Source organism: Marmota flaviventris, chromosome 16, assembly GCF_047511675.1.
Source record: "Marmota flaviventris isolate mMarFla1 chromosome 16, mMarFla1.hap1, whole genome shotgun sequence".
Classification (NCBI taxonomy): domain Eukaryota; kingdom Metazoa; phylum Chordata; class Mammalia; order Rodentia; family Sciuridae; genus Marmota; species Marmota flaviventris.
In genome coordinates this window covers 72108456-72128751 of record NC_092513.1, presented here as the reverse complement: position 1 = coordinate 72128751, position 20296 = coordinate 72108456, and the positions used below count along the sequence as shown (strand labels likewise).

Sequence of the window (20296 nt, the reverse complement as noted above, 5' to 3'; positions counted from 1 at the left end):
GACTGTGACCTGTCATACGAGGCCAGGTGTGGAATTTCCCTCTTGTGGCGTCAAAAACTTTTGGATACGGAACATTTTAGATTTCAGATTTTTGGATTATGGATGCTCACCCTGTATTAGTTTACAGAGAATGACTTCTCTTTATTTTAACATATTATTTGGTTGACTGGTTAATTGTCCATTTATTGTTTTTCTTCCGGAACAGTCCTTAAGAAAACTATTTCCCAAATTTGTGAATGATTGAGAATGTTGGTTGATTGCCCTTATATTTTCAGGACACCGTTAACGGTATAAAAACAGTGAATGCCACTTTCTTTTCTCAGACCCTGTACACACCACATCACCATCATGGGCTCTGGTATTAGATAGTGTTTTTCCCTGCGGGATTCTCATTCAAGGTTGAACGCCATGGTCAAGGTTTTCCTCACTGCTCAGGGCTCATTGCCTCCACAGTCCCAGAATTCTTTCAAACCTGTGAGGATCCCCTGTTGCCCTAGTACACGAGCAGCTAGTGGCTCGATATAGAGACCTCTTTCCTTAGGGGAAAGTTCCAATGTTTTTACTCATAAGCATCGTATGCTGCTGGGCAGACGTCTGGAGTATTGATTTTTACTTCTCTCCCTTAATATGAGGAGGGTGCTGCTGAGGGGTCATCCAATGTGGACCCTGAGCATCCCTGCATGTCCTTGCTGAGAGTGTCAGAGTGTGTGTCATTGCTGTCCCCTAATACCAGGCAGTTTCTGTGCATGTGTGGGAAACAGAGTAGCTCCAGGAGAGTACATCATCACCACCTATGATTCACCAGTCCCCAGAGTGAAGGGCACTGGGCCGTTTGCTGCTTGCTCAGAAAGTTCTGGGCTCCTGTCCCTGGGATCCTCATCACACACCAATCACATGGCTCTGTGAGATTCAGAGCAAGGCCACCATGCTCACACTGAGATGCTCACACATCTCATGGTGATATAAATAATAAAGTCCTTTGACTCCAACCCAGAAAAGTGTGTTTTCTCTCAGGCTCTGGGAAACTGTGGCCAGCTGCAGTGGGGTGAGACCTTAGACGCTCCCCAGTTCTTGACCTGTCCCCCTTCAATCTTATTCATCACCCAGAATAGGCCTGAGTCTTAGTCATTTTCTATTAATTTTTCTGAAACCACTGTGCTTTTTGATCTCAATACTTTGTTCTTGTTTAAGAAGAATGGTTTTATTATGCTTTGAATGCCTTGTGTTTCATGTGTTGGATTCTCTGCATCTGAGACATGTGCCAGCTTTACTCCATGCATGCCCTCTGTCCTCCAGTTCCTTTCATCTCTGTCCGTCTCCTCTTCAATGCACTTATCTAAGCATTCCTCCATACACGTGCCACGCTCGCTCCATTCCTTACTTTGTTATAGCTTTTTAACTTGTTGGTGTGTAGCGGGCAGCTCTGATCCATTTGATTGATTGATACATGATGTGGTTCAAATCTTCTTCACATCCAGCTCCTCACAATGTGATGCATCTTTCTTGTCCCTTCTGAACTGTGATCTCAGGTCTAGGGTCTGTCATTCTATCACTTTTTTTCCCCATGTCTCAAGTTGATGAAGGAGGGGTCTCTTGCACTGTGTCTGATCAACTGCTCTCTGTGCTGCTTTATCTTCAACAATTACAAGTGTCCTGTTCTGCGGTCCCATCACAACACGATGTGTATCCTATACTTATATCAGGATGCCACAGGCGTCCAGTTCTTTTTACACTTCAGTATTAGCTCCTTCACATTTGGAGCCATGGTTCCTGTTTGTTGAGGTTCTGATCTCGAGCACTGGTCTGTAAGAATTCTGCACTTAAATTTTCTTCTGGATTCTTTGTTCTCTGGCAACTCATACCAGCCCTCCACTTCTCTCCGAATGTGGGTGTAACCCTGAGATGACTCAGGGCATTTCCTTCATGTCAATTTCTCAACAAAACTTCAGAGGGTGAGGTGATGGTCAAAATAATTCTTTCTTCAAAAATTCCTTCTACAGCTGCGTACACCTGTGATCCTAGTGACTCGGGAGGCTGAGGCAGGAGGATTGCAAGCTCAAAGCCAGCCTCAGCAAAAGTGAGGTGCTAAGCAACTCAGTGAGACCCTGTCTCTAAATAAAATTAAAAATAGGGCTGACACCCCCACCCCAATTCCTCATTCTTCTTTCTCTTCATCTCTACTTTCTTTAAAACAGTTTCAGTTGGTTCTTTTAGCTTCCCTTAAGCAGCCCAGAATGGTGGGCCCTACTGTGCCAGGCCATGGGGAAAGGGAAACATGAAAATCCACTGAGGATTACAAAACCAGATGTTTCTCAGTGACCCCACTGAGAATGGGGTCACCCATGTGGAAAGAAGGAAGACCGAATTCTAGTACCCTGTGGTACTAGGCTAGAAAAGGAGGTATCAGCATGAACTCAAGGGTTTTAACATATACACAGTAGATAATATGAAATACACAAAAAGGTGTGTTTGTGTGTGTGTGCTGTAGGTGCATGTGCCCATACGCCTGTTCCCTGCATCTGACTACTGAGAGGGCCTTGAAGTCATGGCACCTTAGTAGCAAAGAGATATAAGCATGTGACTTGATATCTTGACTTCTGAATGTCATTTCTATCCTTCTCCATGAAAAGAAACCACCACTCCTTGGGAAAATGACTGATTTCAGAGATGGGACAGAGACAGTAGAGGATAAGCCCAGATGGTCCTCCTATATAAAAATAATTGCTCAAAAAATTGCACTGTGTCCAATCAACCGCTCTTGTCAAAGGGTCTTGAGAAGGCTCCCTCTGACCTGATTTGGGACAGCGTAAGCCTTGAAATCAGTGATAGTAGTAGATTATAAACAATTTATAACAATAGGGATCCAGGAGTGATGCTGGATAAAAAATTGAAATGGATAAAAAACAAATAGGAGGTCCAGAAACAAGCCCTTCCTAACAGAGTGCACGATGTCAAGGAATGATGGAACATCACCAGTATCATCACAATTCAAGGACCATCAATCTGCTATAAAACCACTGGATGGAAAAGTGGACCAGGTTATGTAAAGGCCATTAGATGTCCAAATAGTTTCAAATCACAAAGAGAAAAATATTGACTTTATATGGGAGCAATGACAGATACCATAGCAGAAAGCAATTAAAGTAACATGGCAAGTAGTGGGACACATTAGCACAGTGCAAGTCCTGATGTGATACACTCCGAAGGACAGAGCATCACTTCTCTGCTTTTGAAAAAAAAATGTTCTTATTAATGCACTACAGCTTTACATCATAGTGACATTCATGTTGGCATTCATTAATGCATATAACTTAACTAGATCCATTTCAATCCCTAGTGTGTCTCCTTTACCTCCCCTCCTCCCTCCCCTTGATCCCCTACCTCTACTTCATTGGTCTTTGTGCTTATTTATTGTTTTTTAATTATGAGTTGTAATTATATGTGAATGGAATTAATTGCAATATATTCATAAACATACCTAGCATAATTTGACCGTCATCTCCAGTTCTCCCCTTTCCCCTGCCTATCCTCTTCTTGTTTCCCTTCTATTTTAATAAGATCCCCATTTTCATTCCCTTTTTATCTCTAATTTCTGTATTTGAGAGAAAACATTTGACCCCTGACTTTCTGAGCCTGGATTATTTCACTCTGCATGATGTTCTCCATTTCATTCATTTGCCATCAAATGGCATAATTTCATTCTTTTTTATGGCTGAGTAGAACCCCATTGTGAATATATATGTACATTCATATATATATATATATATATATATATATATATATATATATATATATATATATATATATATATATAATATTTTCTTTATCCATTTGTCTGTTGATGGGCACCCAGGCTGATTCATAGCATGACTCTTGTGAATTGGGCTGTCTAAACATGGTATACATGTGTCACTACAGTGTGCTGATTTTAGTTCTTTGGGATAAATACCAATGAGCAGGATAGCTGGGTCATATGATGGTTCCATTCCTATCTTTTGAAGAATCTCCATACTTCTTTCCAAAGTGGTCATACTAATTTGCAGTCCTACCAATGATTTATGAATATACCTTTTTCCTACATGTTCTCATCAGCAACTACCATTATTTGTAATCCTGATGATTGCCATTCTAACTGGGGTGAGATAAAATTTCAATGTAGTTTTGGTTTGCATTTCTCTGATTGCTAAGGATGTTGAGCATTTTTTTCTCATACATTTGTTGGCCATTTGTATTTCATCTTTTGAGAAATGTCTATTTAGATTTTTTATCCATTTATTGAGTGAGTTAATTTTGGGGTGTTTTTTGAGATCTTTATATATCCTGGCTAGTAACCTCCTCACAGAAGAGTAACTGGCAGATTTTCTCCCATTCTGAAGGCTCTTTCTTTACTCCTTTTGTTTTTCTGTGCTATTTTTGACAAAAATGCACAAGACTAATCTAATGACAAGTGTCAGATATATCCAAATTGAGGAACATTTTACAAATAGACTGAAAAATACTCCAGAAAATATGAAAAAATAAGAGGTTATTATTTTAGTCAGCTTTGCATCACTGTGATCAAAAGACCTGACAAGAACAACGTAGAGGAGGAAAAGTTTATTGTGGCTCATTTCAGAGATCTCAGTCCACAGACAGCTCACTTCATTGCTCTGGGTCTGAGATGAAGTGAAACAATATGGTAGAAAGGCGTGGAGAAGGAAAGAAGGTCAGGACATGGGAATCAGAAAGTAGAGAGAAGGCCCTGGTTCCCAGGGACAAAATATCAATCCCAAAGCCACGCCCCTAGTGATCTACCTCTTTGAGACACACCCAACCAGCTTATGATTACCCAGTTAATCCATATGGATGGATTAATCCACTGATTAGCTAAAGTCTCTCATAACCCAATCATTTCACCTCGGAAAATTCTTGCATTGTCTCATCCATGAGATTTGGGGGGTCTACTCATGTCTAAACCATAGCAGTCATATTCATGAAAGACAAGAAAAGTCTAGAATGAAGGGCACTAGAGAGGCTTGAGAAATAAATATGAAGTGTGGTCCTGGATTAAATTCTGGGCCAGAAGGAAAAAAAAAAGGAGTTTTTTGTTTTGTTCTGATTTTTGTTTTTGCTATGAAGGGCATTACTAGGACGATGGATTGTATTTGTTTATTGTTAGTTTGCAAAAATTATGGAAAGCAAGATTCTATGATCTGGCTTCCTGAGTCGTAGACCAACTGCTGCCTCGAAAAATCCACCTGGTGCCGAATAGAGATTTCAATCGTAATGTATCCCTGTCAAACTTGCTTCTTCAAAATTATTCCCAAAACTCTTGGTGTCATTTCAGACTCTCTTCCACTTGCATCCAATTTAGCAGTGAATTCTGTTGACTTGAACTTGAAAATGATCCTGCAACCTACCCCTGTCTTTCCACCTCCCTGGTCACCTTCTCCCTCATCTCTTGCCCATGTTGTTGGTGTGACAATCAGTCACACTTTTGCTTTGCTTACCCTCAGTCTTTTCTCAACACAGAATTCTAACCCTTAAAATAATCACCGAATGCCATGTCCTGATGATACGGCATGAATGAGAACACTCAGTGAGGCAGGGAAGGCTTCTAGAAATTTCAGTAAAAATGATTCATGAGTTTTTCTTTTTTCCTTTTTTTTTTTTTTGGCATAAACAGAGTCATTTTGGAATTCGGCTTCCTTCAACACTGAGACCTCATACCTTCATTTCCCCACTTTCCATGGAGAACTCACTGCCGATGTACAGTTCTTTTTTAAGACCACAGTTTTCTCTGGTGTGTTTATGGAGAACTTGGGCATCACGGACTTCATCAGGATAGAGCTGCAGAGTGAGTGACCCCCACTCCCCCCCAGGACAAGTCACAGGATCCCATTACTTGGCATTGAAAACTGACTAAACAAAAATTTAAATAGTGTCATTCTTACCATATTTATTTTTTAACTACAAAAGTTCTATAATTTTAGTCAATCTTTTTAAGGGTCAAACCATGAAGCATAAAGTACACAATAATCCATAAAATTGTTTCGCTTTCCCTGGACCATTGCCATCTAGAGTCAGAACTTTAAACCAAACTCAAAAAATTGTTTCCTAAAATATTTGATCAGACAGATTTTTTTTCATGTACTCAGAGCTTAATTTATGACTGTAAAAATTTGCATTTTTTTTTGGTTTTAAAATTAGAGGAGACTTTGAACCACTTTTGAGTAAAACTACTTACAGATACAAAACAAATTGTGTTTCTTATTCTCTCTAGGGGTACATATCTACTGACTAGAACTGAGTGCGTTAAGTATTAAACTCAAAATGAATATGTTAAAATCAGTGTGGTTTTGTTTTTATCCTCCAGGATACCAATTTCTCCTGCCCCCCTTCCCCAACTCGAGTCACATGTCTGCATCGATACCTTTGTCCCCTTTTGTAAAGAGCACGCCATGATGTTTCCCTGACTCGACTCAGTACTCCCCTGGAAATGAACTTGGGCAATATTCATATATGATATTTTTAGCTCCCACAGAAGTGACCTTTTCCTTTGATGTGGGGAATGGACCTTGTGAGGTCACTGTGCGGTCACCCACCCCCTTTAATGACAATCGGTGGCACCACGTGAGGGCAGAGAGGAATGTCAAGGGAGCCTCGCTGCAGGTGGACCAGCTCCCCAGGAAGACACAGCCGGCCCCTGCGGACGGGCACGTGCGCCTGCAGCTCAACAGCCAGCTCTTCATTGGTGAGTGCCGTGGCCACCCCTGAACTTGGTGGGACCGCAGAGGGCGCCAGCAGACAGTCACAATGGTGGGAGTACTTTTAGTGGTAAATGCAAGCAGCAGCTAACCGTTGGCGCTGTTTATTGATAACCTTGTAGGTTCTGGAGCGGTGCAGGGCTTCTTATTAGGTAACTCATTTTGTAGGTTTTATCGTCACCTGTTTCCAGGTGAGATCATCACGTCTGAAAGAGGTCAAGTAACAACCAGTGAAAGGAATCCAGCCCCGGGATCTCTGATGCCCAGGCTTGAACAGCTCACGTTACAGACGGTTGGCATTTGTGACCACTAGGTCTGATCAACACGACTTGTGTGACCATTAGCCACTTGTACCCACTTCTTCCCTTTTCACTTCCAGTAGAAAGTTTATCTTATCCGTGGACAAAAGTCATCCACTGTCTGCTTAAAAACAGACCACAGATTTGCTCCTTTATTCCTGCAGAGCGTTTGTATAGAGAGGTCAGCCCTGGGTGATGGACGTCTTTCCTTTAGCTTGCCCATTGATGGTTTTATCATTGTTTATTTACCCCAAGGGCAAAAATATACTTTGCCATATTCCTTTCCAAACAATTCCATTCTAATGTAAAAACCAAGCACACTGAGGTAGTAGTGCTCACTTGTTTATTTCTTATGCACGATGAAGCAAATAAGGACACGGCTCCAATTAGAAATTGGACTAAATCAGAAATTATCTCACAGCCTGCTTTACAGGAAGATTCATACAGCTTCCAGGTACTAAGTGCTATACCACTGAATTCTAATGTGTGTAAGTCTTCGTGTGTGTGTGTGTGTGTGTGTGACTTTCACACATGCAGGAGTTTATGTACTATGACTCCATAAAATATAACTTCAAGCATAGGTGGTTCTTACATTAGGGCAAGATGAATCTTCTTTGAAGGACTTGAAACCACAAAACTACCTGACATATCACTGCATTAGTCAGCTTTTTATTACTGTAACAGATACCCAAATTAAGCAACTTATAAAGAAAAAAAGGATTAGGTTTTGACCCTCAGTTTTGGAAGTTTTGACCCATGACCAGGTGGTCCCATTGTTTTGGGGCCTCTGGTGGAGGTGGGGAGCTGGGGGCAGAGCTAAATGTTCAGTTCATGGCCAGGAAGCAAAAGTGAAAAAGGAGGAGATGAGGGTCCTACAGTCCTTTTAAGGGCACACCCCTAAGGACTTAAAACCTCCCAAGGAGCTCCAGGTGGCAAGCTGAGGACCAAGCCTTTGCCACATGGGCCCTTGGGGTATTTTCCAGGTACAAACTTAGCAGGAGTTAAATTAAGAAACTTTATTTTCTTACTTACAATTTTTAGTATTATTTAAGGGAAATCCTAGGAACAAAATCAACATAAATATTTGCCTAGAATAAACATTCATATTAAGGCAAGGTTTATAAAACAGTGGTGGAGAAATCATCAGAGTCACCCATGAAGCTGGTTAAAAATTCAGATTTGGGTCAGGTGTGGTGGTGCACACCTATAATCCCAGTGACTCTGGAGGCCAAGGCAGGAGGATCACAAGTTCAAGGCCAGCAACTTAGCAAGACCCTGAGTAACTTAGTGAGACCTAGCTTGTTTCAAAATAAAAAATAAAATAAAATAAAAGTTCTAGGGATGTAGTTTAGTGGTAAAGTACCCCTAAGTTTAACCCTCAGTACCTCCTCCCTCCCCCCTCCTTGCAAAAAAAAAAAAAAAAGAAGAAGAAGATTCAGAATTGGGATCCCCACTGCAGGTCCACTGAATCAGAATATCTAGGTGGAGGCTTAAGAATCCACATTTCACAGGTAATTCCTGGAATTCTTTCATAATAATATAATGGTTGTTATTATTACCTTCGAATCCACGTCTATCCTGACATAAATGTTGCCAACTTCTCTGAACAGATTCTTTAGTGTTGAAGGTTGATGTGATCAGATGTGCATGTGCATATTATTCAGTAAAGACTTACCACTGTGTCCTCAGAAAGGAGTGGATGGAGTAGGGGTCAGCTGTTGGTGCCTGTTGGTATGGTGTCACCCTTTGGGCTTCTCTTTCTTTGCTTCTCAGTATCTTTTCATTCTTGATTTCGAGCAATCATCCACATATGAAATTTAACTACATCTATTTTTATTCTTGTAAATGTTTTGGAAGTCCATCCAGAACCGTTCTAATCTACATCACTGTTGATAAACATAAGCAAAATAGGATTGATGTGATCTATATTTGGTGAAATTAAAGAAATGGTCTTAGAACGAGTATTTGCCAATCTTACTACATCTAAACGTTGTTGAAGGAGGTTTTATCCGATGTCTTTTGTGGTTTCGTGATATCTGATACAAGTTTATATTTTTAAAATTTTATATACTCACGGTATGTTCAACAATTTGCAATTTTTGCCACTCTCCCTAAAGCCTGACTTTAACGTGGACAAAATATCCTGGATAAAATACCAAGGAGCACATTTCTATTTGCAGTGTTTCCCTTGTAGGTGGGACGGCCAGCAGGCAGAGGGGCTTCCTGGGGTGCATTCGGTCCCTGCAGCTGAATGGGATGGCCCTGGACCTGGAGGAAAGAGCCACAGTGACACCAGGAGTGGAGCCAGGGTGTGCGGGACACTGCGGCAGCTACGGACACTTGTGTCGCAATGAGGGGAGATGTCGAGAACGGCTCAAAGGGGTGGCTTGCGACTGCTCGGCCTCCGCCTACGAGGGCCCCTTCTGCTCCCACGGTGAGTGAGGCCAGGGATGGGACTTTAGAGAAAGTGGGGGGAGCCTACAGCCTCTGAGGGACACCTCTGGCATCTGACACCGTGAAGCAAGGGTAAGATTTGCCATTATTAGAAATAGAGTCATTTCAGACCCCCATCTCTCTACTGAATTTAGGAGAGTACCAATTTTGAAAACCTAAGATTGTGCAATTGAATATCCATCCTCACTGGATTCCTTCTTTGGAAAATCTCTGTGTTACTCCTGTCTTCTGATCAAGGCTCCAAATGATTTTCCAAACTCTGCCTTTGGGTTGTTCTGATTTTAAGATCATCCAAGCATCATTGTTGTTCATTGCAATGATTTGATGTGATGTAAGGATAAGTTTTAAATTACCTTTAAATAGAAAACAAATATATTAACTAGGAGGGGAAATGCATATTTAAACATTAAATACTGACTTGTCATTAATAGCACCAAACAGATGCGTTCCTGTAAGATGTTATGTTCTTAGAGGAACTTGGTGGTGTATCAGGCAGCTTCTGCTTAGGTACAACTCATCTTTTGAAGGCAGAAGGTATTAAGTATTAAGTATGCTGAATTGACTTCTTAAATATACTTACATTTGTAATACTTCTATGGAAACTCTTAGAATGTTGATTCATCAAAGCTAAATTTGTATCTTCAGGTGTTTCTTGGCTGTCACACACACATTATGTTTAGCTATATAATAGGCTTTAATTGCTACAAAAATTGTTTGCCTTTCAAAAGAATCAGTTACATAGAAGTCACAGAAATTTTCCAAAAGGCACCTTCATAAGTTTTCTGGTTTTCCTCTTGGAGAAGTTATAATTAGTGTCTATCTGTGGTAAGAAATCATATCGTTCTAATAGGGATACTGAACACTTCTCACATTTGATGGTCAGCTTTAGTCAGGGGTGACCACTTCTTCATGGTCACAGTGTGGGCTTCCAAATAACTTGCAGCACTCATTGGCAAAGTTAAATTTGAATGTCATTTCATAACCTAAATTATATTGCATATAGACACTCTGTTATAGGTGAATAAGAAATGGCCCGCCCTCCAGTGACTAGAGGGTAAGTTATAATTACTTTCTTAGCCTAAGTAAGAATAATCCAGATTTTCAGGGAATTCTTTGTATTTTAAGGAAATACAAAGAGTGCGTAGTACTCCAAGACAATGATCACCTCTCAACATCTTTCTTTTATTTATAAATGGATGGATGTGAGTGTGTGTGTGTGTGTGTGTGTGTGTGTGAACACTAAACATATTTTTGGAATAAATCTGATGTAAAATTAAAATGTCAACTTTTTGTAAAAAGTTTTAAGAGAAGCTAAAAATATTTCCATCTTTTTTCTCTTGGAACAACGTAGATATCACCCTTCTTAAGATTTTATTTTCTGAAAGACTCAGGGTGCAGCTCAGTGGTAGAATCCTTGCCTACCATGTGTGAGGACCTGGGTTCACCTCCATATCACCAGAAAAACAAAAAAAAGATTTTATTTTCTGGTGAACAGTAAGTTTGAAGAATATCTCTGGCACAAAAGGAAATATCTCAGTTCTGATCTTGAAGGAGAGCTGATCCTAAAGTGGTCCTCTTCCTAGTTAGTGCAGGAGTGCTATTCCATGGACTCATCCGGCAGAGGGTCTGGATTAACTGGATCAGTGGTGGAACAGTTTGTGCCTCTCGGGGACGCAGAATTCATTAAAATGGTCCAGGCACATCACTAAACTAAGAAAAGAACCAAACAGCAAGCTCTGGGGAGGATCCATGTCTAGAATTGTTACAATATTATCTGCAATATCAAATTTTCAACCAAAATAAGAAGTCATGAGACATGAAATAAGAGTGTTCTCCATATATAGGAGGCAAAAGGCAGAAAAACACAGCTGCCTTTGAGAGATTCCCAAAGTCAGGCTTAGCAAGCAGGAATTCCAAAGCGGCTATTAGAAATATGTGCAATGAAATAAAAGTAACTATATGTTATGGAGTGAATGAACATAGGAATGTTTAATTCATATGCTGAAGCCCTCATCACCAACATTATGCTATGTGGAGACGGGGCCTAGCTTTAGGTCATGAGGTTGTGAGGATGGAGATCCCTCTGCTAATATATGCATCCTTATAATAGGAAGAGATCAAGAGGCAGTCATCTGCCAACCACAGAGAGGGCTCGCAGCACACACCACATCTCTGGCACGTTGATGATAACCTCCCAAACCTCCAGAAGAGTGAGAAAAGAATAATGGTTTGAGCCACCTTGATTATAGTGTTTTGTTACAGCAGCCCAAGTAGACAAAGACACCATGCTTGAGTGAGAGAAAATATGACAGTTCTCATCAAATATAGAATTACAGTAGATGAAACAAATATTTATAAAAAGAAATAAATAGAAATTCTGGCATTATAATGTACAATAATGGAAATGAAAAATTCATAGAGACACTCAACAATAGATTGGAATCAGCAGAAGAGTCAGCAAACTTCAAGATGGGTCAATAGAAATTATGTATCTTAAACAACAGAATAAATAAAAACCGAACAGATCATCAGAGAAGTGTCAGACATCATTAAGCATACCAACATATAATGTAATTGAATGTCAGAAGGAAAGTATCAGAAAAAAAATTATTTTTCAAATAATAGTTGAAAATATCCCCTAATTTTTGAAAACCATTAACACACACACACACACACACACACACACACACACATGAAATCCAGGTAGGATAAACATAAGAAAATCCATACCCAGGCACACCTTGGCAAAAAATGTTGAAAGCTGAAGTCAAAAAAGAAATTTGTTAGAAAGCGATAAGAGAAAGATGGCTCCTTTTTCCTTGGTGTAAAAGCAAACACCAAGATGAACAGCTGATGTTTCATCAGAAACATTGGAAGCCACAAATCAGGGAAATAACACACTCAAAAATGTCAAATAAAACAATTGTCATCCAAGAAAGTTATACCCAGCAAATCTAAGTTTCAAAAAAATGACAGCAAAATGATGGTATTCACAGATTTAAGAGAAAATTGCAAAGAGAAGGTGGTGGAGGGGAGAACTCACTGCCAGCAGGCCTGTCTGAAATAGCAAAGGGTGTTCTTCCTGCTGAAAGAAAGTAATCCTGGGCAATAAGACAGTCTATACCTGTGCACTTGGGTGCACATACACACACCAGCATAAGTTTATAGGTAGTTATAAAAAAGAGTATAGTGGTATATTTCTTATCCTTACTTTTTTTAACTGATATAAAAAAGAAATTATATAAAACTATAATGAGAATGAATGTGTGTGTGTGTGTGTGTGTGTGCGTTGTTGGCTCTGGAGATGTGTATTTGAAAGTAACAGCACAGAGGAGACAGGTGGGAGGAAAGCTGTAAGGGAATAGGAAGTGAGACTAGATGGTAACATGGATTTCAGGAACACAAAGAGTTAATGTGAATACATACTTTTTTCTTTTCTCAGCTGCTTTAAAAGACACCAAATTTATAAAATCCTAATTAAATGAGCACAGAGTTTCTAATTAAAGCAATGGAATGTTGGGTTTAGTATAACAGTAGCTCAAAACAGGTAGAAGTAATAGAACTATACGGAAGTACCATTTCTATATCACCCTTGAATTAAGTTAGTGTAGATATAAAGCAGATTTTTACAAGATATACATTGTAAGCCCTAGAGCAATCACTGAAGAAAAGAAAATTAAAAATTATGGTGAAGCACAGTAAAAGGATTATACATCAAAACCTACTGGGATATACAGTGTAGGATTTCAAGAGTGGTTCAGCATTTCAATATGTGTTACGCAAGATTAACAGAATGAAAGAGGAAAAAGATGTGGTCATCTCAATTGATGTTAAAGAAACATTGAAAAAAAATCTTTCATGATAATAAAATATTTAATAAGCTAGGAATAGAGTAAAACTTTCTCAATATAATAAAGGCCACATGTTGAAAAACCTACAGCCACCATCCTACTCCATGATTAAAGTTTCTTTTTTGAGATAAGGAGCATGACAGATATGCCTAATACTTTTCATGGTACAGGGTGTTCTAGCCAGAGCAATTAAGCAAGAAAGGAAAAAGGTCATCCAAATTCAAAAGAAAAGAACTGTCTCTATTCTTGGATTATGTTGCTTTAATTACAGAAAACTCTAAAGAATCCAGGGAGAAAAAACTGTTAGAAACAATAAGTGAATTTAGCAAAGTTGCAGAATATAAAATCAACATGCAAAATTTGACTCTATTTCTGTACAGTTACAATAAACAATGTACAAATGAATGAAGTTTTATTACATGATCCAACATGGATCACATTGTATTAAGTGAAATAAACCATAAAGTTGGCAAATGTATGATACCAGTTTTACTAAATATTGATAACAGGCAGATTCATAGACAAGAAGTAAATCAGAGGTTACAAGGGTAGGAGAAGGAAAGGAATACAGACTTATTGTTTCATAAGTACAGAGTTTCTCCTTGGGATGAGGAACATTTTTTTCCCATATGTTTTATTGGTGCATTATAATTGTACATAATGGTGGGGTTTCTTGTTACATATTTGTACATACACACAATATAGCAATATAATTTGTCCAGTATCATCCCTCCCCTTTTCCTCCCCTCCAGGAGTAGGAAAATTTTTGAAAGTAGAGGTTGGTGGTGATTGTTCAATTTCGTGGATTTAAGTAATACCATAAAAAATTACATTTTAAATGGGTTAAAATGGCAAATTATGTGTATATTTTGCCACAAAAATATAATAAAATAAGAAAGGAATTAAAATGATATACTACAAAATATTTACTAATGTAAAAGAAAGCAGAATGAGAGTGGAAATAAAACAGAAATGAAACACAAAAATCAAAAGTAAAATGATATATATATAAATTTAACTATCAATAACAATATTAAATTTTCATGGTATAAACAATACATCACAAGGGAGATTATTATCAGAATGGGTAACAATAACAAAGAAGGTCTATTGATATGCTGTCTAAAGTTTGATTGAAAGATAGGTTAAAAATAAAAGCATGGAGAAAGATATCCTATGGAAGGAAGGACAATAGAAAACCAGAGGGGATGTACTAATATCAGAAAAAAATACACTTTACAGCAAAAGGTCTACTAGAGATAAAAGAACTTTCATAATGATAAGAACTTTTATAATGTTTAAAGAGATAAAAAAAAAATTGTAAGTATTTGTTCAGTTAATAATATCATCCCACAATACATAAAGAATACCTGACAGAATTAAAAAAATAGACAAATGAAGAATAACAGTTGGAGGGTTCAAAGTTCTACTTTAAATAATGGGTAGACTAATTGGGCCAAAGATGATCAGGAAAATAGAAAACTTGGGGGAAAATAAAACCCACATCAAATGATCCTCCACTCAATAATAGCAGAATATATTATTCTTAAGCACTCATGGAACATTGTCCAGTATAGACAACATGCTACCTGTAAAATAAGCCTTGATAAACTTAAATTTTAATTGAAATCATACAAAAAAATCCTTCTAAACACAATGGAATGAAATTAGAAATCAATAGCAAAAACAAATCATGGAATATTATAAATCTTACACTTCTAGTTTGACAAAGAAGAAAAAACATAAGGGAAATTAAAAAGAGATAAATGAAAACAATACCTATTTGATGCAGCTAAAGCCATGTCTAGAGGGAAATTCATAGCTCTAACTGTCTGTATTTTAAAAAGAAGAGAAGTCTTAAATTAATAACCTAACCTTCCATCTTAAGACACTGGACAAAGAAGAGCAAACTAAATCTAATTTAATGAGAAGAAAAATAAACATTATAGTGAATTTCATAAAGTAGGTACTATAAAAACAACAGAAAATGAACAAAACCAAAAGTTAGTTCTTTGAAAAGATTAACAAAATTGACAAACCCAGTAAAACTGACAGAGAAAACAAGAGAGAGAATTTAAATTACTAGAATTTAAGTTATAATGTCACTAGAGTGGACAGGGGCAAGAGAGACATTACTAATGAGTAACAGAAGTAACCCAGATTGTTAGGGAATATTATGAACAACTACATATGTGAAAAAATCAGTTAACTTAGATGAAACAAATTATTAGAAAAACACAAACTACCGAATTTACTCAAGAATAGAGAAAATCTGAATAGCTTATAACGATGAACAAAACTAGTTATTTTAAAACAATCACATAAGATAAAGCCCAGGTCTGTATGCTTTCACTGGTAATGTCTATGACATTTTTAAATAAAAAGTACTATTTGTTATTCAAAATTCTGCTAAATGAGAGAGAGGAGGAGGAGAGGGAGAGAGAGAGAGAGAGAGAGAGAGAGAGAGAGAGAGAGAGAGAGAGAGAGAGAGAGAAAGAGAGAGAAAGAGAGAGTGTTTCCCAACTCATTGTGTAAGGTCAATATTTTCCTGATACCAAAACCAAAGATTTCAAAAGAAAACTACATACTAATTTCACTTAAATATGTAGATGCAAAAATCCTCAAGAAAACACTGCCAAACTAAGGCCAATTGCATAAAATTGATCATTCACCAAGATAAAATAGCAATTATCCAAAAAAGTTGTTTTAATAGGTGAAAATCAATAAATATAATACAATATAACATTTTGGAATAAGGAACAAAAATACATAATCATCTAATTTCTGCGGAAAAGTAATTTGACAACATCCCACACACTTTCCTGATTTTAAAAAATGAAGAAATTAGTAACAGACGAGTTCTCTGAGCCTAACCAGTGGCCTGGTGAAAACCTCACAGCCAAAATCATTTCAATTGTGAAAGATGGAATGTTTTTCCATAAGGTCAGGAACAAGAAAGAAATATGAGTACTCTCACAACTTCTCTTCCATGTTGTTCTAGAGGTTTCAGCTAGGGCCAATAGTAAAATAAACTACATCCAGATTTGGAGGGAACAAGAAACACTTCCTGTATTTGCACACGATATAGTCATTTTTACATGGAAAATCCTGTTTTCTGTTACCAAATACTAACAGCTATTCTACTATTACCAAAAAAAAGTTGATAAAAGCTTCAGGATAAAAGATCAATATATAAAATCAACTGCATTTCTGTGCACAGGCTATGAACCATCTGAAAATAAAATCAATAAAAAACAATTTCATTTATAATAGTATCAAAAAGCAAGATATGTAGCAGTAAGAAAAGAAATGGAAGATGTACGCTGTAAAAGCATAAATCTGAAAGAAAGACAAATAATCAGAGAGATACTTCAATCATGGATTATAACAATTAAAATAAATAAGGCTTAATGTTTCCTAAATTGATCTACAGATTTATTTTTAGCAAATCTCTCAGGATTTTCTATGTTAAAAAAAAAGACTAAGTCATGTGCAAGTAACTTTTACCTTTTGATACAATTTCTATCAAAATCCCAGCTAGGTCCTTTCCAGCAATTGACAAGTCCATGGTAAAATTCATATGGAAATGAAAGGGATTCAAAATAGCCCCCCCAAAAAAAAATTAAAAAAAATTGAGAAAGCACAGATTTAGTGCATCCAGACTTTCTGATGTCAAATCTTACTGTAGAGGTATTATAAGCAAAACAGCGAGTAGCTGGCCTGAGACAAGCCATATAGATCAGAGTCCAGAGTTATACTTTCATGTCTGTGGTCAATGGATTTCAGAGTGATAAGGAAGTTCAGTAGGGAAAAGAAGGGTCTCTGGGACAACTGGGTATCCACGTACACCGCAGAAGAGTGAGAATGGACCTCAGTCTCACAATACAAAGAATGTACCTTGAGTGTGTTGCAGAACTTGATGTGAAAGGTGAAACAGTAGGATTCCTAAAACGTGGGAGAAAGAAAGGACAGATCAACTGGACTTCAAAATTAAAAACATCTCTGATTCAAATGGCTCAATCAGAAAGTGAAAAGATAATCCAAATCATGGAAGAAAAGAAAATGTTTGCAAATCGTTTATCTTATAAGGTCTGGTATCCAAATTATATAAAAACTCCAATAACTTAATCCAAAGGACAAATAACCTAATCAAACAATGGGCAGAATTTGTGAATATTTCTTCAGCAAATATATACAGATGGCCAATTAACCTGTGAGACGATGCTTGATAACATTAGCTGTTAGAGAAATGCCAATCAAAGCCACAATGAGATATGACTTCACATCTAGGATGGCTGTTATTATACACATACACACACACACACACACACACACAGGCACATACAATTGTACATGTGTATGAGGTACAGCATGGCACTTCCATACATATATATGTAATGTGTAATGATTTACCAGGTTCATTGGAATATCGAGCACCTCAGATATTATCATTTTTCCTCTGGTGGAAACATTCAAAGTCTGTTCTACTCATTCTTTTGAAATATTCTTTATTGCCAACCATAGTTCAAAAACAGCTATAGTTTTAAAGAAAGGCAATAATGCATTTTTGGTGGGGATGTGGGGGTATTGAAACTCTCATAAATTGCTGTTAGGAGTGTAAAATATTAAAGATGGAGTTATGATAAGACTAAGATATTCCACTCTTGGGTATATATTAAATGAAAATGTATGTTCTCACAAAAGTTTGAATGTTGATAGCAGCATTATTTAAAATAGCTCAAGTGGAAACAGCCCAAATGTCTATCATCTGATGAACTGATCTACAAAGTGTGGTACCTCTGTTCAATGAAATATTATTCATCAGTGAAAAAGGAATGATGTTCTTGTAAATGCTATAATTTACAATATGACCAACTATTGAAAATGTGCCAAGAGATCGTGCTATTGTTACTTTATATGAGTAAACAAAATAAAATAAAACATTGAAACATTCTTTCAACAAGACTTGTATTTGCATTCTGTTAACATGACAAAAATTGCTTTTCATTCTAGAGATTTCTGCATATTTTGAAACTGGCTCCTCAGTGACCTATGATTTTCAAGATCATCACCCCTTAGGTGACAACACCAGCTCCCTTGCTTCTACATTACACAGGGATGTCACACTGTCCCAAGAGACCGTCACACTGAGCTTCCGAACCACGCGGACACCCAGCTTACTGCTTTATGTGAGCTCTTTCTATGAGGAATACCTTTCCATTATCCTGGCCAACAATGGTGAATATCTTTTGTGTGAAGAAAAAAGAGAGAAAACACTGAATTAGAAAAATAGGACTATAATGATATGGGTCTTTTCAGCACTTAAACTACAAATAAAGAAAGTCGCATGCCTTCTAAGATGCACTTTGGTTTTTCAGTACTCTCCATAATGCTTATCATAAAAAGTAGTATTTAAAGGTTAAATTAAGATGCTTTTTCCCATTCCAAGACTGACGATTTCACAGATTTGATATGAAATTATACTTACGATTGCTAGGATGCTTTAAAACTCCATGATGATCTAAGTCTGTTTGAAATAAGATATTTGGATATTTGCCAGGTATTTATTTCCTGCTCATTCTAAGTAAGTAGAAGAGCATTAATATGGATGATATCATGGAGCTATTTAAAAGCCAATTTCCTTAAGCAATTGATAAATGCAGTGGTTCTTTATCTCATCCATGGTTGACAAGCAAGTTAGATGACATCCACCTAAGAACAGTGACGGGACAATCTCTCCACCAGTGGCAGCTGGGGCATTACAGGACTTTCACAGTTGGACAGTGAAGTCATACTTTATATTTAGTGAATTAGGACAAAAATCTGATTTCTAGACAATCCTATAGTATCAGAATCTTCATGTAAGTTGTTAAGAGTTATGAGCCCTGAGGGTATATCTGTGTAAGAGAGCTAAGAATGTTAGAAAACATGAAAACTACACAAACCTCATCTTCTAATAAAACCTTTTCTCTTCCCTATTCTTTGTTATGGTAGAAGACTTCATAAGGAAACTCTGGTTGCAAAATAAAAACTTAATTATGCACATATCAGTAACACATCAAAATAGATGCTATTAAATAAGTTATAATAATAGGAACTGAATATTGATACAGTGTTACAGTTTTATCATTTTCTAAGATAAATATAGTTGTAATTTAGATTTAAGTTCTGAGTTTCTATATGTATAATTTAAACTTCTTCATTTTGGAAAGATTTAGAAGACCAATGATTATCAATGCACCGGATCTTGACTTAGAAACAGTATAGTTGGACTCAGGTTGGCACTTAAGTCGCCTCTAGTATAGAAGAGGCAAGTGTTGAGTGTATTCAAGTCAAAGCTAAATAGAGTCAAAGGTGCATGAAATAAATAATAATATAAGTGCTCTAGAATCTGCATTGAAATATTTGTAAAATACCATTGTAATTTAAAATGTCATTTATTTTCCTCTTTAGGAAGTTTGCAGGTCAGGTACAAGCTAGACAGACATCGAGATCCAGACGCTTTTAACTTTGATTTTAAAAACATGGCGGATGGGCACCTTCACCAGCTGAAGATTGACAGGGAGGAAGCCGTGGTCTCTGTAGAGGTAATGCAGCAAACTTGAAGGTCCCAGTAACCACCATGAGGAGTCTGTCGGAGAATGGAAAATCTAATGCAAAAGTATGATGATAAATAGTAACAAATGAGCAAGTGTTCTCCATAGATCAAGGCAGAAAACCAAATATAGCCAGGGTTTAGAGGAGTATTTAGTTTGTTTTGTTTGTTAAGCAATGATCCTGTCAAAGTTATTATTACTTTTAAGTCCTTTTAAAAATGTCAAGATGTCCTTACTTGTTTTACTTGATTCAGCAGGGAAATGTCTAGTTTATCATGGTGACGACGGGTGGAATTTGTTAATTAATATTTCAGTAGGTGATAGCAAAAGAACAGATAGGTCAGCAATTT

At 37.3% G+C, this 20296-nt stretch overlaps 1 protein-coding gene across 3 annotated transcripts in view; it reads left to right on the top strand.

Moving 5' to 3' along the window:
• LOC114104756 (contactin-associated protein-like 3) overlaps positions 1-20296 on the top strand; it is a 177609-nt gene that overhangs the window by 147016 nt on the left and 10297 nt on the right. For 2 of the 3 annotated variants that reach the window (XM_027950984.2, XM_071602771.1), the window contains 5 exons: positions 5666-5836; positions 6515-6733; positions 9240-9479; positions 18364-18588; positions 19804-19937. In XM_027950984.2, the coding sequence (XP_027806785.2) occupies positions 5666-5836; positions 6515-6733; positions 9240-9479; positions 18364-18588; positions 19804-19937 (989 nt within the window). The remainder of the gene's footprint in view (positions 1-5665; positions 5837-6514; positions 6734-9239; positions 9480-18363; positions 18589-19803; positions 19938-20296) is intronic. The other variant, XM_071602772.1, reaches the window with a different exon arrangement.